The sequence below is a fragment of the Halichoerus grypus genome, chromosome 6 (assembly GCF_964656455.1).
Source record: "Halichoerus grypus chromosome 6, mHalGry1.hap1.1, whole genome shotgun sequence".
NCBI classification, from domain to species: Eukaryota; Metazoa; Chordata; class Mammalia; order Carnivora; family Phocidae; genus Halichoerus; species Halichoerus grypus.
Window position 1 is genome coordinate 28,947,356 of NC_135717.1, and position 17,947 is coordinate 28,965,302.

General features: G+C 44.2%; 2 protein-coding genes across 7 annotated transcripts in view; one reads left to right on the forward strand and one right to left on the reverse strand.

Annotated features, from left to right (window-relative positions):
• The window catches only part of BFAR (bifunctional apoptosis regulator), a 28,458-nt gene extending 26,550 nt beyond the window's left edge, over positions 1-1,908 (reverse strand). For both annotated transcript variants that reach the window (XM_036089183.2, XM_036089181.2), the window contains exon 1: positions 1,692-1,908. The gene's annotated coding sequence lies outside the window, so the exon portion shown is untranslated. The remainder of the gene's footprint in view (positions 1-1,691) is intronic.
• Positions 1,909-5,032: 3,124 nt separating this feature from the next.
• The window catches only part of PARN (poly(A)-specific ribonuclease), a 161,442-nt gene continuing 148,527 nt past the window's right edge, over positions 5,033-17,947 (forward strand). The window contains exons 1-6 of one of the 5 annotated variants that reach the window (XR_004916355.2): positions 5,033-5,208; positions 5,701-5,778; positions 7,500-7,579; positions 8,068-8,135; positions 8,220-8,301; positions 14,988-15,048. Coding sequence is in view for 4 of the 5 variants with exons in the window: in XM_036089179.2 (XP_035945072.1) it covers positions 5,190-5,208; positions 5,701-5,778; positions 7,500-7,579; positions 8,068-8,135; positions 8,220-8,301; positions 14,988-15,048 (388 nt within the window). In the remaining variant the exon portion in view is untranslated. Of the gene's footprint in view, positions 5,209-5,575; positions 5,779-7,499; positions 7,580-8,067; positions 8,136-8,219; positions 8,302-14,987; positions 15,049-17,947 lie in introns of all 5 variants that reach the window. The other 4 variants (XM_036089179.2, XM_078074782.1, XM_078074783.1 and 1 more) reach the window with 4 other exon arrangements.

Below are 17,947 nucleotides of genomic sequence, written 5' to 3' on the forward strand. Positions count from 1 at the left end.
CTTAATCTCTGTGCTTCAGTTTCCTCATCTGTCAAATGGGGATATTAATGCCACATTACTTATAGGGGTGTTGATAGGATTAAATGGATATATGCACCACACTCAGAATCGTGCCCAGCACATAAGGGCAACATAAATGTTAGCTATTACTATTAATGATGATTATCTCCTACTACTCATCTAGTCACAGACGACACTTTGGTCCCATCTCTTAATTCCTGCTCCTTGGGCATCTTTCCATATCACACTGTTCCCGTCATCTGTAATGCAGCTCCACACCATCACTGGGTCAAAAGTGTTCAAAGGACAAGATCCAAATCCCCTGTCACTTCAAAGTCTTTAATGAGTAACTCTCCTCACGTCCAAATTAACCCTTCCTGCCTCTGTGCATTAATATAACATTTATTTGTGTATGTTTCTTCACCTCCCAGACTGTAATTTCCCTGGAGAGGCTTGCATACTTAAAACGTTATGTTCTTAGGAACAGAAAGACGTGGGTTCCAAACAGGTCACATTTATTCTCCCTGAGCCTCCTATTTCCCATTCATAAGTTCAAGATAATAGTATCTACTTTGAAGGAGGTTTAAATGACAAACTCTATCCGTAGGTACTCAAGAGAGTCTATTGAATAAGACTTAGTAGCATCAGCGCGAAGCACTAGAGCAAACAGTTTTTCCAACACGTTTATGGAGACAGGCAGGGAAACGCAGAACACATCAGACACCCAGACTGGCTGTTTACAAAACAGCCCCGACAAGAACAAACCAAACCATCTATCTCGGCACGTGCACTCTGTGCCGGCTCTGGGGTGTGCCCGGAGGAGAGAGTAAACCTTCTTCCTATTGGCCTTTCCGAGGGTGACATCAAGACCACCCCCCCAAAGGACCGACCAATGGGCTTTAGCGGGGAGGACCCAACGGCGACAGCTCAGGGCATGACAGCGTTTGGGCTCTTTCTCCACTCCACCAAAGTTGGGGGGCAGCCGCCCTGGGCACTGACAGGGCCGCCTCCTGCCCCGCCAAAGATCCTCCGTTAGACACAACCTGATTCTCATTTACCCCTTTTTATTTTTTCTTTTAAAGAAAACTCCCCTTTTGCACAAGTTCCCATTAGGAGCCATGAGCACGGAATCCCAAGAGCTGGGGTCTAGCCTAACCCCAGTGCGGCTTTTGGGATTTCACTGTCCCTTTTGTGCGCGTCCGTTACCCTATTTTATAACGGGAGCAATCGTTCCGCTTTGGGGCAGGAACTGCCTCGCCAATCAGACCCGAAGCTCAGTCTATCAGGAGCCTGATCAATTCTGGACGCGCAGCCAGCCACAGGCTGCGTCAGGGGCTCCTGCGGAGCGAGCGTCTCTTCGTCCCCCCTCCAAGGTGTATGGAAGCGATATCCCCTCCCGCCCGCCCCGGGGAGGTCCTGGAGCGGCCGGCTCTGACCCGGACTCCCGAGGGGGCGCAGGCGAGGCCCAGCGACCGGCCGTGCCCACGTGGTGCTCTCGGGAAGGGACGGGGGAAGTTGGCCACCCGGGAGTCCGCGCCCCGTGGCCGGGACCGTGGCTTCTCAGGACCCGGGCCTGGGTGGGGAGCCCTGCGCACCTTCTCTGACCCGTCCCCCACAGCCGTCTTCCACACGCCGCCCCGAAATCGAGCCCGGGCCTCCCCCATGCCCTCCCCCGCCACGCGGGGGCTTACCACTCGGCTCTCTTCGGGCCCACCCGGCCGCCGGCCGCCGGCCGCCTCCCGGACCCCCGCGGAAGCAGAGGAGAAGGCGGCCACTTCACTTCCGGAAATAGCGGAGGACTGACTGAGGAGAAGCGAGGCCCGGGCCCGCGACCATAGAGGAGAAACCTCACTCTTCTCCCAACCCTCTCAACCCCGCGACCTCCCCGCTGCCTAGAGCGGCCACTCCCCGGCCGAGGACTTTGGCGCATGCGTGCCACCTCTGGTCCCGCCCTTTACTCTCCAGGGACAGACCTAGGTCCGTAGCGTTACAGCCCAAGGGTGAGGCAGGTGTCTGGGTCGGGTCGTCCCGGTGGGCTATTTGTGTGTCTGGAGGAAACAGCTTTACCCAAAAATTAATATTATAAGATCGCACTGTAGTCCCCATAATTTTTTTTTTTTTTTTGCCTTCGTATCTCATGCAGAAAAATCCCAGGACCTTGGCTGAAGTTCCATTTGCAGTATTAAGAACCAGAATTAAAATGACTTTATCACTAATGTTTTTCTCCCAATGTCTTGATCCGTTGAGAACTCATGCTGATTATCTGTTTTAAACCACTGGCCTGGAGGTTGATAAACTGATCATTTGGGATGACATTTTTCCCCCCTACAGATCAAATTGGCAAAGAATTAAAAGACTGGTCCTGTGCTAGTGCAGAGAGAGTGTGAACTCATTTTCTGGAGAATAATTTGGCACTAGGTGTCAGCGTGTGTGTGTGTGGTAAAAGATACATAACATAAAGTTTACCATTTTAGCCATTTTTTAAGTGTACAATTCAGTGGCATTAAGTGCATTCACATGGTTGTGCATCCATCTCCAGGACTTTTTCACCTTCCTATACTGAAACCCCGTACTTGTTAAACGTTTAACACCAACCCATCCTCCCCACCCACCCCCCTTTCTCTCTAGCCTCTGGGAACCACCCTTATATTTCTGTGAATCTGACTACTCTAGGTACCTCCTATGAATGGAATCACACCTTATTTGTCTTTTTGTGATGGGCTTATTTCATTTAGCATGATATCCTCAAAGTTTATCTACCTTGTAGTATGTGTTGGAATTTCCTTCCTAAGGTTGAATAATATTCCATTCTAAGTATATAGACTTTCTGTTTACCTATTCATCTGTTGATGGACACTGGGTTGCTTCCACCCTTTGGCTATTATGAATAGTGCTCCTTAGAACATGGGTGTGCAAATACCTATTCAAGCCTCTGCTTTCAATGTTTTTTTTTGTGTATGCCCAGAAATGGAATTGCTGCATTATATGATAATTCTATTTTTAATTTTTTAGGAATCCCCATACTATTGTCCACAGTGGCCACACCATTTTACACTCCCACCAACAGCACGCAAGGATTTCGACTTTTTAACTAAGGGATGTGAAAGTTCATCTTATATGGTTTTGATTCGCATTAGTGATGTTGAGCATCTTTTCGTGTGTTTATTGGCCATTCGTATACCTTCTTTGGGGAAATGTTTATACAAGTCCTTTGTCTATTTTTTAATCAGATTTTTTTGTCATTGAATTGTGGGAGTTCTTTATATATTAATGATATTAACCCCTCATCAGATATATGACTTCTCCCATTCCATGGGTTGACTTTTTACTTTGTTGATAGAATCCTTTCATTCACAAATATTTTAAGTTTTAATGTAGTCCCATTCATCTATTTTTTCTTTTGTTATGTGTCCTTTGGGTATCATATTTGAAAAAAAATCATTGTGAAATCCAATATTATGAAGTTTTTGCCTTATGTTTTATGCTAACAATCTTATAGTTTCATGAACTCTTACATTTAGATGTTTGGCCTATTTTGAGTTAATTTTTATATGGTATATAGTAAGGATCCAATTTCATTATTTGCATGTGGATATCTAGTGTTCCCAGTACTATTGTCAAAAAGACTGTTCTTTTCCCATTGAATGATCTCTGCATACTTGCTATAAATCATATGTCCATTTATGCAAAGGCTTATTTTGGGGGTCTCTATTTCATTGGTTTCTAGATCTTTCTTTATGCCAATACCACTCTGTTTTGATTACTATAGCTTTGTAGTAAGTTTTATTATTTTTTAAATTACTTAAATTTATTTAAGTTACTTAAAATTTAAATTTAAGTGGCCATATGTGTCTAGTACTTTCTGTATTAGACTTTTTAAGCTGAAACAAGAAGGCAGAGATATTTCAAGCCTGAAATTTGACTACCTATCATATTTTTCTCCTTCCCATTCCATCTGAACTCTAGAATTCACATTCACTCCTTGCTGTTCATACTAGGGATAGTGAACATGATTACCTGTATGTAAATTTCCATTGCATGAGGCAAGGGAAATGAACTTTGTGGAGGGAAGTGGTAGGGAAAATATGTCCAGACTCTTTTGTGTTCTTTAGAGTACTTAATACTTCTTTTTGGGGGAAAATGGTTATCTTTTTTTCCAAAAACATGAATTTTGTACTCAATAAATCTCAAACTAAGAGGTGTGAATGCAGGGGAATTGTGACAAGTCAGAACTCTAATCATATCTTACATTTATTTATACAGTACTCTATAATTCACAAACACTATCACCAATTATCTTCAACCTTATCTGGTGAATGAGAAAATTGAGGTTTAGGAAGGTTGAATACATTCCAGACCTAAATAATGGCAGACCTAGCCTTTGAAAGCAGGCCTTCTAATCAACTTAAGAGTCGGCTTCTGCGAAAGATGAAAGTGAATTTATTCACTCAACCTATGTTTATTGAGCATCTACTGTGCATCAACACCGTTGTAGGCTCTGAGGATCTATGGTATACTCCCAACCAACCAAAACAGCAAGATCTCATCTATTTCGTTCCCCAGTCCCATTGACTAGTGCGGTAGATAAAGGTCTCAACTTTGCATGCTCTTCACCTCTCTTAAGTAACCCTCCTTCCTATTCTTCTTCTTCTCCACCCCCCGCCCCCCCATTATTCTTATTGCAGCACCGGGCTCTTTCTCTTCATAGCGCTGATTGTGTTTCGAAGCGGCAAGTTTGATTCCTGCCTGACTTTCCCCTTTTACCCCAAGTTAAGCTCCAACGGGGTCAGGGACTTTGTCTCCTTTGTAAATCACTGTATCCCCATCCGTTTCAGAGTGCCTGGCACATAATATTGCCAGGGAATATTTACTCACAAACTGGGTGTCAAGACATAGACATTTCTTCGGAAGTTACGGTCTCACGTCTGGTCCCGCTAGACCACGTCTTGGGGATTCCCATAGCCACGCCCTCCTCTGTCCCTGGAAGGAGGGAAAGGAGCCCAGCCTGGCTCCGCCCCCGTCGCTGACGCAGGCTCACGTGACGCGCGCCGGCGCGCGCTGTTTCCGGAAGTCGCCGCCGCGGTCTCCGCCGCTGTTACCTCCGCTGCTACTGCCGGCTCCGTGGAACTTTGCGAGTAGAACGGCTGAGGCGGGCCGGGGTGGGGCCGGGGTTCCGGCCACTCTGCAGAATGGAGATAATCAGGAGCAGTGCGTGTCCTCCGTGCACCTCCCCGAGCCCCACGGCCCCCCTCACCCTGCCTGCTAGGCCCAGACCAGGGCCGGTTTGCTTGGCGGGGCCTGGGACTGAGGCAGCCCCCCAGGGGTTTGCTTCCCCTTAAGTCTGTGAGCTTTTGGGGGCCCTGTCCCTCTCTGTCCCGTGCACCCCTCGGGGCCTTGTCCTCCTGCCCGGGCATCCCCCAGGGCCGTGTACCTCTGTGGCCCGTGTGCTTCTGTGGCCCGAGCACCCCCCCCCCGGGCTTGTCCTCCTAAGGCCTAGCACCCACTCGGGACTTGACCCCCTCCAACTGTGCACCCGTCGGGGACTTGATGCCTTCCGTCTTGTTTATCTCTCTAGGACTTGTTCTCCTTCTCCTGCCCGAGGTCTCAGGATCTCCCCAGCCCTTCTTTCCTCTCCTGTTAGGAGCTCTTGGGCAGGAAGCCAGGCCACCGTCTCTGAGCCTCTTCTCGGTTTCTCCGCAGATTTTAAGAGTAATCTTCACAAAGTGTACCAGGCCATAGAGGAGGCCGACTTCTTCGCCATCGATGGGGAGTTTTCAGGTATCCCTCCCTTGCAAACTGGGGGCTAGCAATGCATAGCTAAGGCTCCTCCTGACCCTCTGACCCCCTGCCTGCTGGCCGCTCCTCCCTGTTTGTGGCCTTGGGCGTGGTAGGAGTCTCTCGTTTCCTCTTACACGTTTCAAAGGCCTGGAAGAGGTGCGGTGGGTTTGTGATTGTTCGAGCTCTGAGGGTTACAGATCGAGATCATGGTTTTGGTGCGGCTTAAACTGTGACATGCACGTGGTAGGGTAAAGGTCAGGTTTTTTATGTGTTTATGGTGAAATATGCATAACATAAACCTCTTTTTTTTTTTTTAGATTTTATTTATTTATTTGGCAGAGAGACACAGCGAGAGAGGGAACACAAGCAGGGGGAGTGGGAGAGGGAGAAGCAGGCTTCCCGTGGAGCAGGGAGTCCCATGCGGGGCTCAATCCCAGCACTCTGGGATCATGACCTGAGTGGAAAGCAGACGCTTGATGACTGAACCACCCAGGCACCCCTATTTTAACCCTCTTGAAGTGTTTTTTATAGTTCAGTGGCATTAAGCACATTCACATCATCTTGCATCCATCTCCAGAACTTTTTCATTTTCCCGAACTGAAGCTCTGTATCAATTGGACAGTAACTCCATTTTTCCCTCCCCGCTGCCGCTGGCAGCTATTATTTCTGTCTCTATGAATTTGACTATTCTAGGCACTTCCTATAAGTGGATTCGTAGAATATTTTTCCTTTGTGATTGACTTTAAGGTCAGGTTCTTGCAGGTAAATGAAGGCATTTCTTTTTTTTTTTTTTTTTTTTAAGATTTTTATTTGCGAGAGAGAGAATGAGAGACAGAGAGCATGAGAGGGAGGAGGGTCAGAGGGAGAAGCAGACTCCCTGCTGAGCAGGGAGCCTGATGCGGGACTCGATCCCGGGACTCCAGGATCATGACCTGAGCCGAAGGCAGTCGCTTAACCAACTGAGCCACCCAGGCGCCCCAATGAAGGCATTTCTTTATGCATTAGTGGAAGTGTTCATTGCATAGCTCAGCATGGGTGTGTATGTGTGTGTCACACTTTGTCAACACTTACAATTGCAAAGTTTATTTTCCCTTGGATAGAAAACTAATTTCTGAGTTGTTGAAGTCAGTATGAACAATTGGTGTAGATACCCACTTTTGCTACCTGATTTTATGTGTTTAAAAAACTTAAGCCTTTTTGAAGGAATCCATGCTCGGGTAAATATGATACTTACCTTTAAGCATGAGGTTTCTAGTTGGAGTCAATTCCCTGGGAAGCTCGGTTTTCACCAGAAATAATTTTTCTCTTTGACCTTCAAAATTCCTTTGTTGTGTAAATATTACTCCAAACTGTTGATCAAGACTGGTACTCTAACAATAATATACTTCAGGATTCTTGGATGTCTAATTATGCATTAATCCTTTTGAAAGCAACAAAACTTATTTAATCACAGAGATTGCTTTCTTAAATCATTATTGTGTTTCGAAACCTATTTTAGACACTAGCACTGCCTATTATCAAATTAAAGCATTCTCATCTCTAAATTCATTACTACAGTGTTTAGCTTGGTGGCCAGTGAAATTAATTCTCATTTTGAAAAAGTGAAGTAAGGAGCATTTCTGATTAATTTTAATTCATAAGAATATGAAATTGCATGCCATTGAATAGTTGACTGATGTTTTTACATGACTGTTAAAAAAAAGTTTATTTCTTACAATTAGGAATCAGTGATGGGCCTTCAGTCACTGCATTGACAAATGGTTTTGACACTCCAGAAGAAAGGTATCAGAAGCTTAAAAAGGTAAGTGGATGTGCTCGAACATCTTTTCTTCCCCCCCACATTGGTCTTCCTTATGTTGAATTACAAAGAAATGTTTTCATTAAACTTGCACGTTAACTTCTCTACCCCCGCTGTGAAATGATATTTTAGTAATGTTAAAAATAACAGCAAAAATAATTGTTTGCTGGAAAACATTTTGGGGAAGGTTTAGTATTTTCAGTGTTAATGTGATTTGCAGGGAATACGATGTGGTTATTTTAATCATTTGGAAATAGGCCCAATATGATGCTCTGGTTGGTGGATAGGGGCTTAATTGGGAAAAGTATTAAGAAACATTAATTAATGTAAATTAATAATGCTTCTGATACATAATGTGTAATCTGTTGTAATCAGAAGTATTCTACTAAAAGTCAAATTGAGTAGTTAGAAAGCCCATCTGATTGAGAGTACTCTTGCTCACGTTGCATATACAACACTGATTTGACAGGTGTTTTGTTTCCCTTTTCCAGCATTCCATGGACTTTTTGCTGTTTCAGTTTGGCCTTTGCACTTTTAAGTATGACCACACAGATTCAAAGTAGGTTGTTTTAATAAGCGGCGGATTTCTTTTTTCCTGGTGTAATGTAACCCACTAAGTCTCCTTTTGTCATCTTTCCTGCAGGTATATAACAAAGTCATTTAACTTCTATGTGTTCCCGAAACCCTTCAATAGATCCTCACCGGATGTCAAGTTTGTTTGTCAGGTTGGTAGCATAATTGATTGTCTTCTGTTACGAAGTGCTGATGAGGCAGTGTGGAAATGTGGAATCAGAATTCTTTTTAAAATTTGGTGCTACCACTGACTGGGTTTTTAGCAAACCATTTCACCTCTCCGACTTTCAGTTTTAGGGTGGCATATTAATGACACTGCTCTTTTCCTCTTTCCTTTAGAATCAGGGTAAGAGCAAGAGACAGGCAGATGGAAACCAGAACATGAGGTTTATTATTAGCAAAGCTGACTTTGGGAACATGGCTTTGTAATGTGTTTCTGTTGGGGATTTTTAATATCTTACCCCTGACTTGAACCTACAGATCAGGTCCTTCAGGCTTCTTCCCACCCCATTCTCTTTGTACTCATCTCCAAGGGTAGAGCTTTATTTTCTAGAGGAGCAGAGTATGTGTGTATCCTGTTTAAAAAAAGAGAACCCAGAAGGGGCTAAAGTCATATGCTCATTTCTGTTTCCCTCGTTCCCTAGTGAAGAAAGAGAGTCCACAGTTTCCTCCTGAGGAGGACAGGGCATACTTTATGAGCCAAGGTAAGGATTCAGGGAGGTTGCCCTTTAGAACATCGCCTTTAGAGTTGTAGCTCATCTGGTAGACCTCAGTAAATATCAGTTTCCTTTTTCTGTTCTCTTAATAATCTATTATAAAGGATAAGGAGGATGTGAATAAGTGGTGTAGTGTATGGATATGTGATTAGAGACAAGGGATGATCTTTTTTCCCTTAGAATCTTGTGTCCTTGCTTCTCTCTCAGCAAAGTTAGTTCATTTGAGTCTTGCCATTCTTCCCTTCTGCATGTAAGGAGTAATGAAGTAAAGAAAGCCTGGAGGGTAGGCTTCTGAGTGACTGAGCCATGCCAGATTCTTTCTGTAATAAGGCAAGTGAAATTACAAGTTAATCATATGCCTGGGGCTGAAGAGGAAAGGTGAGGGTAATTTTGGTTTTGTAACCTGGTTTCTTAAATTAGCCAATAGGTCTTTATTCTGCATTCAGTTAATAGCTATTTACGAATTACCTTAGTAGGGGATACTAATTAAACAGTATTTGTAGATTCCCACTGAGGAAAAAAAATAGGCTCCGTTTGGCAATTTGTGTGGATAACGTTTTCCAGCAATACCGGGAGAAGACAGAAATGTAAGTGGGTTCCGTGACGTTAGCTGGGCGTCAGTCGGGCAAAAGCAGACATTGGCAATGAGACATCTTAGGGATGATGCTTTGTTCTAAATACCAACACAAGTACAGATACTCTAGCTATGCAATGGAAGTGGATCAGAAGAACTCTGGCTGTCGTACAAAGCTTTTCTGTGGCCACACCTGGAATACTCAGTGCAATTCTAGTTGCCAGCCACTCCTTAAGAAACAAACAAAAAAAGATATGATAGGTTTGAACAGGCCAGAGACTCATGTCTAAAGTGGACAATGGGGGGCACCTGGGTGGCTCAGTTGGTTAAGCGTCTGACTCTTGGTTTCGGCTCAGGTCATGATCTCAGGGTCATGAGATTAAGCCCCGAGTCAGGCTCCACACTCGGCATGGAGTCTGCTTGTCCCTCTGCTCCCCACCCCCTCTCCCCTGCTCGCATACATGTGTGCTCACGTGCTCTCTAGCTCTCTCTCAAATAAATAAAAAAATAAGATCTTAAAAAATCAACGGTAAAATGGACAATGGGATAAACATTACAATTTTTTTAGTCTGGGAAAGCAAAGTCAGAGAAAAGGCTTAGACTTAGTATGTAAACTTGTGAATTGTATGGATAAGGTGAACAATAATATCTTTGAATTTTGTTTTGTTTTGTTTTTTTCCTCCATCCAAGGTGGTTTCTGTTTTGTTTAAAATTCTAGGGCTGGGGCGCCTGGGTGGCTCAGTCATTAAGCGTCTGCCTTCGGCTCAGGTCATGATCCCGGGGTCCTAGGATCGAGCCCCTCAATCCTTCCTGCTCAGCGGGAAGCCTGCTTCTCCCTCTCCCACTCCCCCTGCTTGTGTTCCCTCTCTCACTGTCAAATAAATAAAAATAAAATCTTTAAAAAAATAAATAAATAAAATTCTAGGACTGTTGGGACGCCTGGGTGGCTCAGTCGGTTAAGTGTCTGCCTTTGGCTCAGGTCATGATCCAAGGGTCCTGGGATCAAGTCCCACATCAGGCTTCAGTCCCGCATTGGGCTCATTGCTCAGCAGGGAGCCTGCTTCTCCCTCTGCCTGCTGCTCACCCTGTTTGTGTACACGTGCTCTCTCTCTCTCTCTGACAAATAAATAAAATCTTAAAAAAATAATAAAATTCTAGGACTGCAGCAGAGTTGCATCTTATAAGGAAATTAGCTTCTAAAGTCAGAGAGTGGGGTGAAAATTGTGTCTAGGCAAAAATCACTCTTGGACAGCTCTTCTCACCCTTAAAACAGGTAGGGCTGGGGAGTAGAGCAACGTGTAATAGGCTCTTTGTAAAATAATTGTCTGTACACATAGTGAGATGCTCACACACTAGGCAGGATATGGAAGAACGGGCGGACTCAGAACCTCACACACTCCCATGGAGTGTACCCATCCAGCGGGATGGGAGGCATTTACATTACTTAAAAAAATTTTTTTGAGTACAGTTGATAAATAATATTACATTAGTTTCAGGTGTACGACATAGTGATTCAACATTTCTATATGTCATGCTGTTTCGCAAGTGTAGCTATCACCTGTCACCACCTGTCACCACCTGTACGAGACTGTGAAAATATTCTGTTCCCGATGCTGTATCTTTTGTTCCCATGACTTACTCATTCCATGACTAGCACCCTGTACCTTCCACTCCCCTTTACCCATTTTGCCCATCCCCTTCCCTCTTTCCCCTCTGGCAACCATCAGTTTGTTCTCTGTATTTTAGGCATTTACATTGTTTTCATCTCTTTTTGTTCTCTTTTTTTCTAGCTGAGCATCAAATGTTGAATTCGTTGAAGATAATACATAAATGATTGTGAAATATCAAAACATTGCTGCTATTTGTAGAGTAATTGAGTTTTTTAAAAATATCCTCTTCCATCTCCTTCCCTGTTTCACTCCTCTTTCCTAACTTTTTTTTTTAAGGATTTTGTTTCTTTATTTAAGAGAGTGAGTGAGCGAGAGAGAGAGAGCACAAGCGGGGAGGAGGGGCAGAGGTAGAGGGAGAAGCGAGCTCCTCACTGAGCAGGGAGCCCAACTCGGGGTTCGATCCCAGGACCCTGGGATCATGACCTGACCTAAAGGCAGACACTTAACCAACTGAGCCACCCAGGTGCCCCTCCTTTTTCCTAACTTTTATATACTTGTATACATACACAGTTTTCCTCCACTTACGATGGTGGCATGTCCCAATAAACCCACTGTAAGTTGAAAACATTGTAAAACTGCTTTTAATACCCCTGACCCGCTGAACATCATAGAGTAGCCTGCCCTACCTTGAACATGCTCAGGACGCTTACATTAGCCTGTTCTTGGGCAAAATTATCTAACACAAAGCCTGTTTTGTAATATAATGTTAAAAGTCTCATGTCATTTATTGAACACCATATTGAAAGTAAGACGTAGGATGGTTGTATGCGTGGGGCGCCTGGCTGGCTCAGTCTGGAGCATGCAACTTTGGATCTCGGAGTTGTGAGTTTGAGCCCCATGATGGGTTAAAAATGACATCTTTAAAAAGAAAAAAAGGAATGGTTGTAGGGGTGCAGAATGGTTGTAAGCACTTGTGTTTGCGTGGTTGAGTGGGAGCTGCCTCTGCCCAGCATCATGAGAGAATACTGTGCTGTTGTATAGATCACTAGCACAGAAAAGATCCAAATTAAAAATTTGAGGTATCGTTTCTACTGAATGCGTATTGCTTTTGCATCACCGTGAAGTGGAAAAATCCTAAATTGAACCATTGTTAAGTCGGGGGCCATCTGTATCCTTAGGCCTACACAGGTATATCTAACTTTACCTTTTTTAAAAAATACATACAGAATCCTGATATTCATATTTTATGTAACTTGTATTTTCCATTCAATACAGTTTCTGCATATTTCACATTGTAGATGTATGTAATTTATTTAATTAGAATTTAGAAGTTTTCCAAAGGTTCCCTTTTTTTTTTTTTTGAGAGAGAGAGAGAGAGCGAGAGCAGGGGGAAAGGGCAGAGGGAGAGGGAGAGAGAATTCTAAGCAGGCTCTGCACCTAGCACGGAGCCTGACACGGGGCTCAGTCTCACGACCCTGAGATTGTGACCTGAGCCAAAACCAAGAGTCAGATGCTTAACCGACTGAGCCGCCCAGTGCCCCAAAGTTTCCCTATTTTAAACAATGTTATAGTTAACATTCATGTGTAGTATATCTTGGTGTATATGTGGGAATTTTTTTTTTTTTTTAAGTAAGCTCTATGTCCATTGAGGGACTCAAACTCAAGATCCTGAGATCGGGGCTCCTGGGTGGCTCAGTTGTTAAGCGTCTGCCTTCAGCTCAGGGCATGGTCCCAGGGTCCTGGGATCGAGCCCCGCATTGGGCTCCCTGCTCAGTGGGAAGCCTGCTTCTCCCTCTCCCACCCCTGCTGCTTGTGTTCCTTCTCTCGCTGTGTCTCCCTTTGTCAAATAAATAAATAAAATCTTTAAAAAAAAAAAAAAAAGACCCTGAGATCAAGAGTTGTATGCTCTACTGACTGAGCCAGCCAGGTGCCACATATATGTAGGAATATTTTTATAGAATTTTTAAACAAGATTTTATTATTTATTTGAGAGAGTGAGAGAGAGAGAGGGCATGGGGTAAGGTGGGGAGGGGCAGAGGGAGAAGGAGAAGCAGGGCAGGGAGCCGATGCAGGGCTCTATCCCAGGACCCCGGGATCATGACCTGAGCCGAAGGCAGACGCTTAACCCACTGAGCCACCCAGGCGCCCTATAGGATTTTCTTTATAGATTTCCTCAAAGGGGAATTGCTGACGCATTGGGCATATGCATTTGAAATTTTGATAGCTGCCTGAAATTGTTCTTCCAAATAGCTGTGTTCATTTTTTGAATCCTGAAAATGGTACGTTTAGGACAAATCAAAGACTAATGGACACTAAACCCAAATAGATTTTGTAGGTTCAAGGATTTTTTTTAATGATGGTAAGAAATACATGACAAAATTCAGCATTTTAAGTAGTTTTTTAAAAAATATTTTATTTGAGAGAGAGAGAGAACGAGGAAGGGGGAGGAACAGAGGGAGAGGGAGAAGCAGGCCTCCTGCTGAGCAGGGAGCCCCGATGTGGGGCTTGATCCTAGGACCCTGGGATCATGACCTGAGCCAAAGGCAGATGCTTAACCGACTGAGCCACCCAGGCGCCCCTAAGATAGTCTTTTCTACATCTTGCTATATTTTAAAAAGAATTTGTATTGGCTAATAAAGCTAAGTATGGTATTTATCTTTTAACACAACACCCTAAAAAATGAGTAAAGGAAAAATGGGAAGAAAACAAAAATGAAGATGTGCTTAGTATGGTATGATTAGAACACAGAATTTGTGCCAAAGAAAGTCTCCGCTGTCTGTGCATCTCCTAGCAGCTAAGACGGGGGAAACACACACAGCTCTGTGTGCACAGAATCAGAACATGCGCCTTTCATTACCATAAGGAAATCACGAATGTAGAAGACCTTGTCTTTGGCTACCTGTCTCAAGTGAATACCATCACAAGTGTCACAGGACTGGTACAGCGTCCCTCATCTGGACAGATGGTATCCTGTCGAAGTACAGTTCAGGAAAGGTAGTTCTATGAGGAACCAGATCAGAATGACTCAGGTGTATCACCCTCTCGTGTTCTGACTTAAAACAAGAAATTAGAGTAGCTGCAGTCATATTTTATGCTCTTTAGTCACACCGAGTCAAGAACTTTGTGATTTGCCATTCATGTGTACCATATATGGTAGTATTTTCTTAATGTTTTCATTTAAATGTTTATATTTCGGCTCACTCTAGGTTTCAGATGTATTTGTGTAATCAGTCTTGTTACTGGGAACTTTTCTCTATTTTTGATTTTTTTTTTTTTTTTTAAAGATTTTATTTATTTATTTGAGAGAGAGAGAAAGAGAGAGCGAGTACATGAGAGGGGGGAGGGTCAGAGGGAGAAGCAGACTCCCTGCTGAGCAGGGAGCCCGATGCGGGACTCGATCCCGGGACTCCAGGATCATGACCTGAGCCAAAGGCAGTCGCTTAACCAACTGAGCCACCCAGGCGCCCTCTATTTTTGATCTTGAACGTAAAGGCTAGCCAGTGAAGATTTTGGGTTTTTAGAATCAACCTTGGGGTGGATGTTGATGTGTTATGACTTGCACATGTGAGCTACTTTAAACTTGAACTGGTGGTGAGAGACTGTCAATACATTTTATTTCTTTTTATTGTTTCCTACTCAGTACAGTGATCAGGAGTTTTCTGCCTTTTGGGAGAATATGTGTTTACCCATTATAATTTTCTTAAATATTATGAAACGAAGGATATTTGTTTTATAAGCTCTAAAGGAGAAGAGCCCAGATAGTTTAAATGAATGGATTATTTGGCAGCCTTGGAGTAGAAATGATAATTTTCTGACTTTGGCATGCTACTTCCATGGCTGTCTGCCTTTGTTTACGTGTGTGAGTTACCTGTCTGTTTCTGTTCACGTATCTGCCACCAACATCACCAAAATGTATGTTCTGTTCCCTCTTGTTTCAGAGCTCAAGCATTGACTTTCTAGCAAGCCAAGGATTTGATTTTAATAAAGTTTTCCGCAATGGTAAGATTGTATGTGGCTTATCCTTAGAGCTTGTAAATTTGGATTTGGTTGAGAATGATCTTTTTGTGCCTGCCATCTGAGACAGAATCTCAAGAGTCCTGGTATACCATGTGCAGCCTTAGAATTTTTTTTTTTAAATATTTTATTTATTTATTTGACAGAGAGAGACACAGCGAGAGAGGGAACACAAGCAGGGGGAGTGGGAGAGGGAGAAACAGGCTTCCTTCAGAGCAGGGAGCCCGATGTGGGGCTCGATCCCAGGACCCTGGGATCCTGACCTGAGCCGAAGGCAGACACCCAACGACTGAGCCACCCAGGCGCCCCCAGCCTTAGAATTTTTAAAAACTCTTTTATTGTGCCTTTTAAAAAGTGTAGCCTGGTCTACCATGAACTGAATGGGAAGAGTAGACTCTACTTCATTTTGCTCTAACGAGGCCTCACCAACTCCTGATCTTGTTGAATGGAGTTTATTCTCCCACTGGTGTGACTTCGCGGCCCTAACAGGCCACCTGTGGGGAGCACTGCCCTGTTTTCTTCCAGTGAGACAGGCAGCAGAGTACTTTAAAAAGTAGCTGTATGCTAGTAATTCTCTAATGAAAAGCCCCCTTTTTCAAGCAGTGCTTGTTTTATAATTGGAGGTAGTTTCTCATGGGAGAAAAAAAGTCTGCGTAGACAGCACGGTCATGACAGCTAACTGGGTGGTGTGACAGGTGTGCGGACACCCTGAGGAAAGGGACTGTGTCTCATTCATTTCAAATCCCCCGTGTATAGCATGAGTCCTCTGCTGTGTCAGGGAAGTGACCCTAACATTCGTGAGTGAATATTTGGCATTCAAGTCCCCACCAGAATGTTTTTCCTTCCTCTATTTCCTGAAAAGTGTTACAGACCCTTTTCTCCTGATAGTCTTCTTGGAAGTGTCTTTCACTTCCTGGCCTGGAATGGAGCCGGGGGACTCCTCTTTTGCTCCCCTGCCCCTGCATCACTCTGGAACACAGGTGGTTTTACCTCTGTCGTTTGGTCTGTCCAGGCAGGCATGCTGTTGGTCTCCTTGTTCCCCCACGCTACTTGCAAGTCACTTGGCTTCCCTCTGCCCAGGAGCCCCTGTTGGCAGGCACGTGCCACCACTTCTGTCTCTCCTCTTTCTGCCCATTTCATGAGCGTGGCATTCGGGACAGCCTTGGCTTTGGCTTACTGTCTTCTCTCTACTCCTACCTCCCTCCTCATTATGGGTGACGTCAGCATCCACAGGGACGACCAGCAAATGCTCCATATTGTCTGTTTCTTGACCAGGCGCACAGCAGTCTTTGCTTGTCCGTCCCCTTAGCCATTTCTGTCCTCTACCCATCATGGGTCTTATCACCACTAACTGTGCCCACCTCCAGCATTTCTCACGCCGACAGCACTACCTCTTGTCCTTCTCTACTTCGTCTCGTTACCCATGATGTTAACTTGTTTATTCCATTGTGGAAAAAGCCACACATTGTTTACCATCTTAACCATTTTTAAGTACTCCGTTCAGTGATACTAAGGATGTTCATGTCATGCAGCTCTTGGTGTTAACAATATTGATCACCTTTTTCACCAATTAATTTTAGCATTGACTGATGATTCTTGCATGGAACAATTAGTATTGCTGACAATCGTGATTTTCCAATTGCGTCATTGTGGAAAGTTCATTAGTGTCCCATGACCTTTAATGCCACCCGTATCGTGCTGATCTCTAAATAGATATCTCAGTACCTTTCTCCTGAATGTTAGGCTTATATCTACCACCCTTAATTAATGTATAATATATAATTTATGTATACCCTTATATATCCAGGAGATAACTTTTGATTTTCACTCCTTGGGCCGAAACTGTTCTTTACCCCGTGTTTCCCACCTCCATATGTGGACTTGCCATCTACCCAACTGCTTACACCTAATAGCCAGGTGTCGTTTTTGGTCTTGCTCTTCCCTTTATCCCTCCCTTCCAGTATATCAGCAGGTTCTCTCTCTCCTGTCACTCTAGTCATTCTCTTCATCTCTATAGTCTAAGCTGGGTCACAAACCATGACCCACTGCCTACTTTGTCTATAAAGTCTTATTTTAAATAAAGCCATGCCTGTTCTTTTACCCAGTGTGTATGGCTGTGTTCGTGTTGCAAGAGCACAGTTGATTGGTTGTAACAGAGCTCCCCACGTGGCCCACAAGCCTGAAACATTTACTGTGTGTGCCCCCTCTAAGAGAAAGTTTACTGACCTCTGATGGAAGCAGTTACTTCTTGCCTGGACAGTTGCTTTTAACGGACTTCCCTACTTCAACCCTCACAGGAGTCGAAGTGATCTCTTAGAAACGAGAAGCAGATACTGTAATTATCTTGCCTAAAACCTTCTTCTTCTTTTTTTTTTTTTTAAAGATTTTATTTATTTATTTATTTGACAGAGAGAGAGATAGCGAGAGCAGGAATACAAACGGGGAGTGGGAGAGGGAGAAGCAGGCTTCCCGCTGAGCAGGGAGCCCGATGTGGGGCTCGATCCCAGGACCCTGAGATCATGACCTGAGCCGAAGGCAGACGCTTAACGACTGAGCCACCCAGGCGCCCCTTGCCTAAAACCTAATGGCATTCCATTGCTCTTAGAATAAAATAAATTTTTTTTTTAAAGATTTTATTTATTTTTGTGAGGGAGGGAGGGAGCGAGGGAGAGAGAGAGAGAGAGTACAAGCAGGGGGAGGGACAGAGGGAGAAGCAGACTCCCTGCTGAGCAGGGAGCCTGATGCGGGGCTTGATCTCAGGACCCAGGGATCCTGACGTGAGCCGAAGGGAGACACTTAACGGACTGAGCCACCCAGGCACCCAGAATAAAATAAATTCTTATCCTGGCCTCTCCATGCCAACCTTGTGCCATTCTCCTGCTCA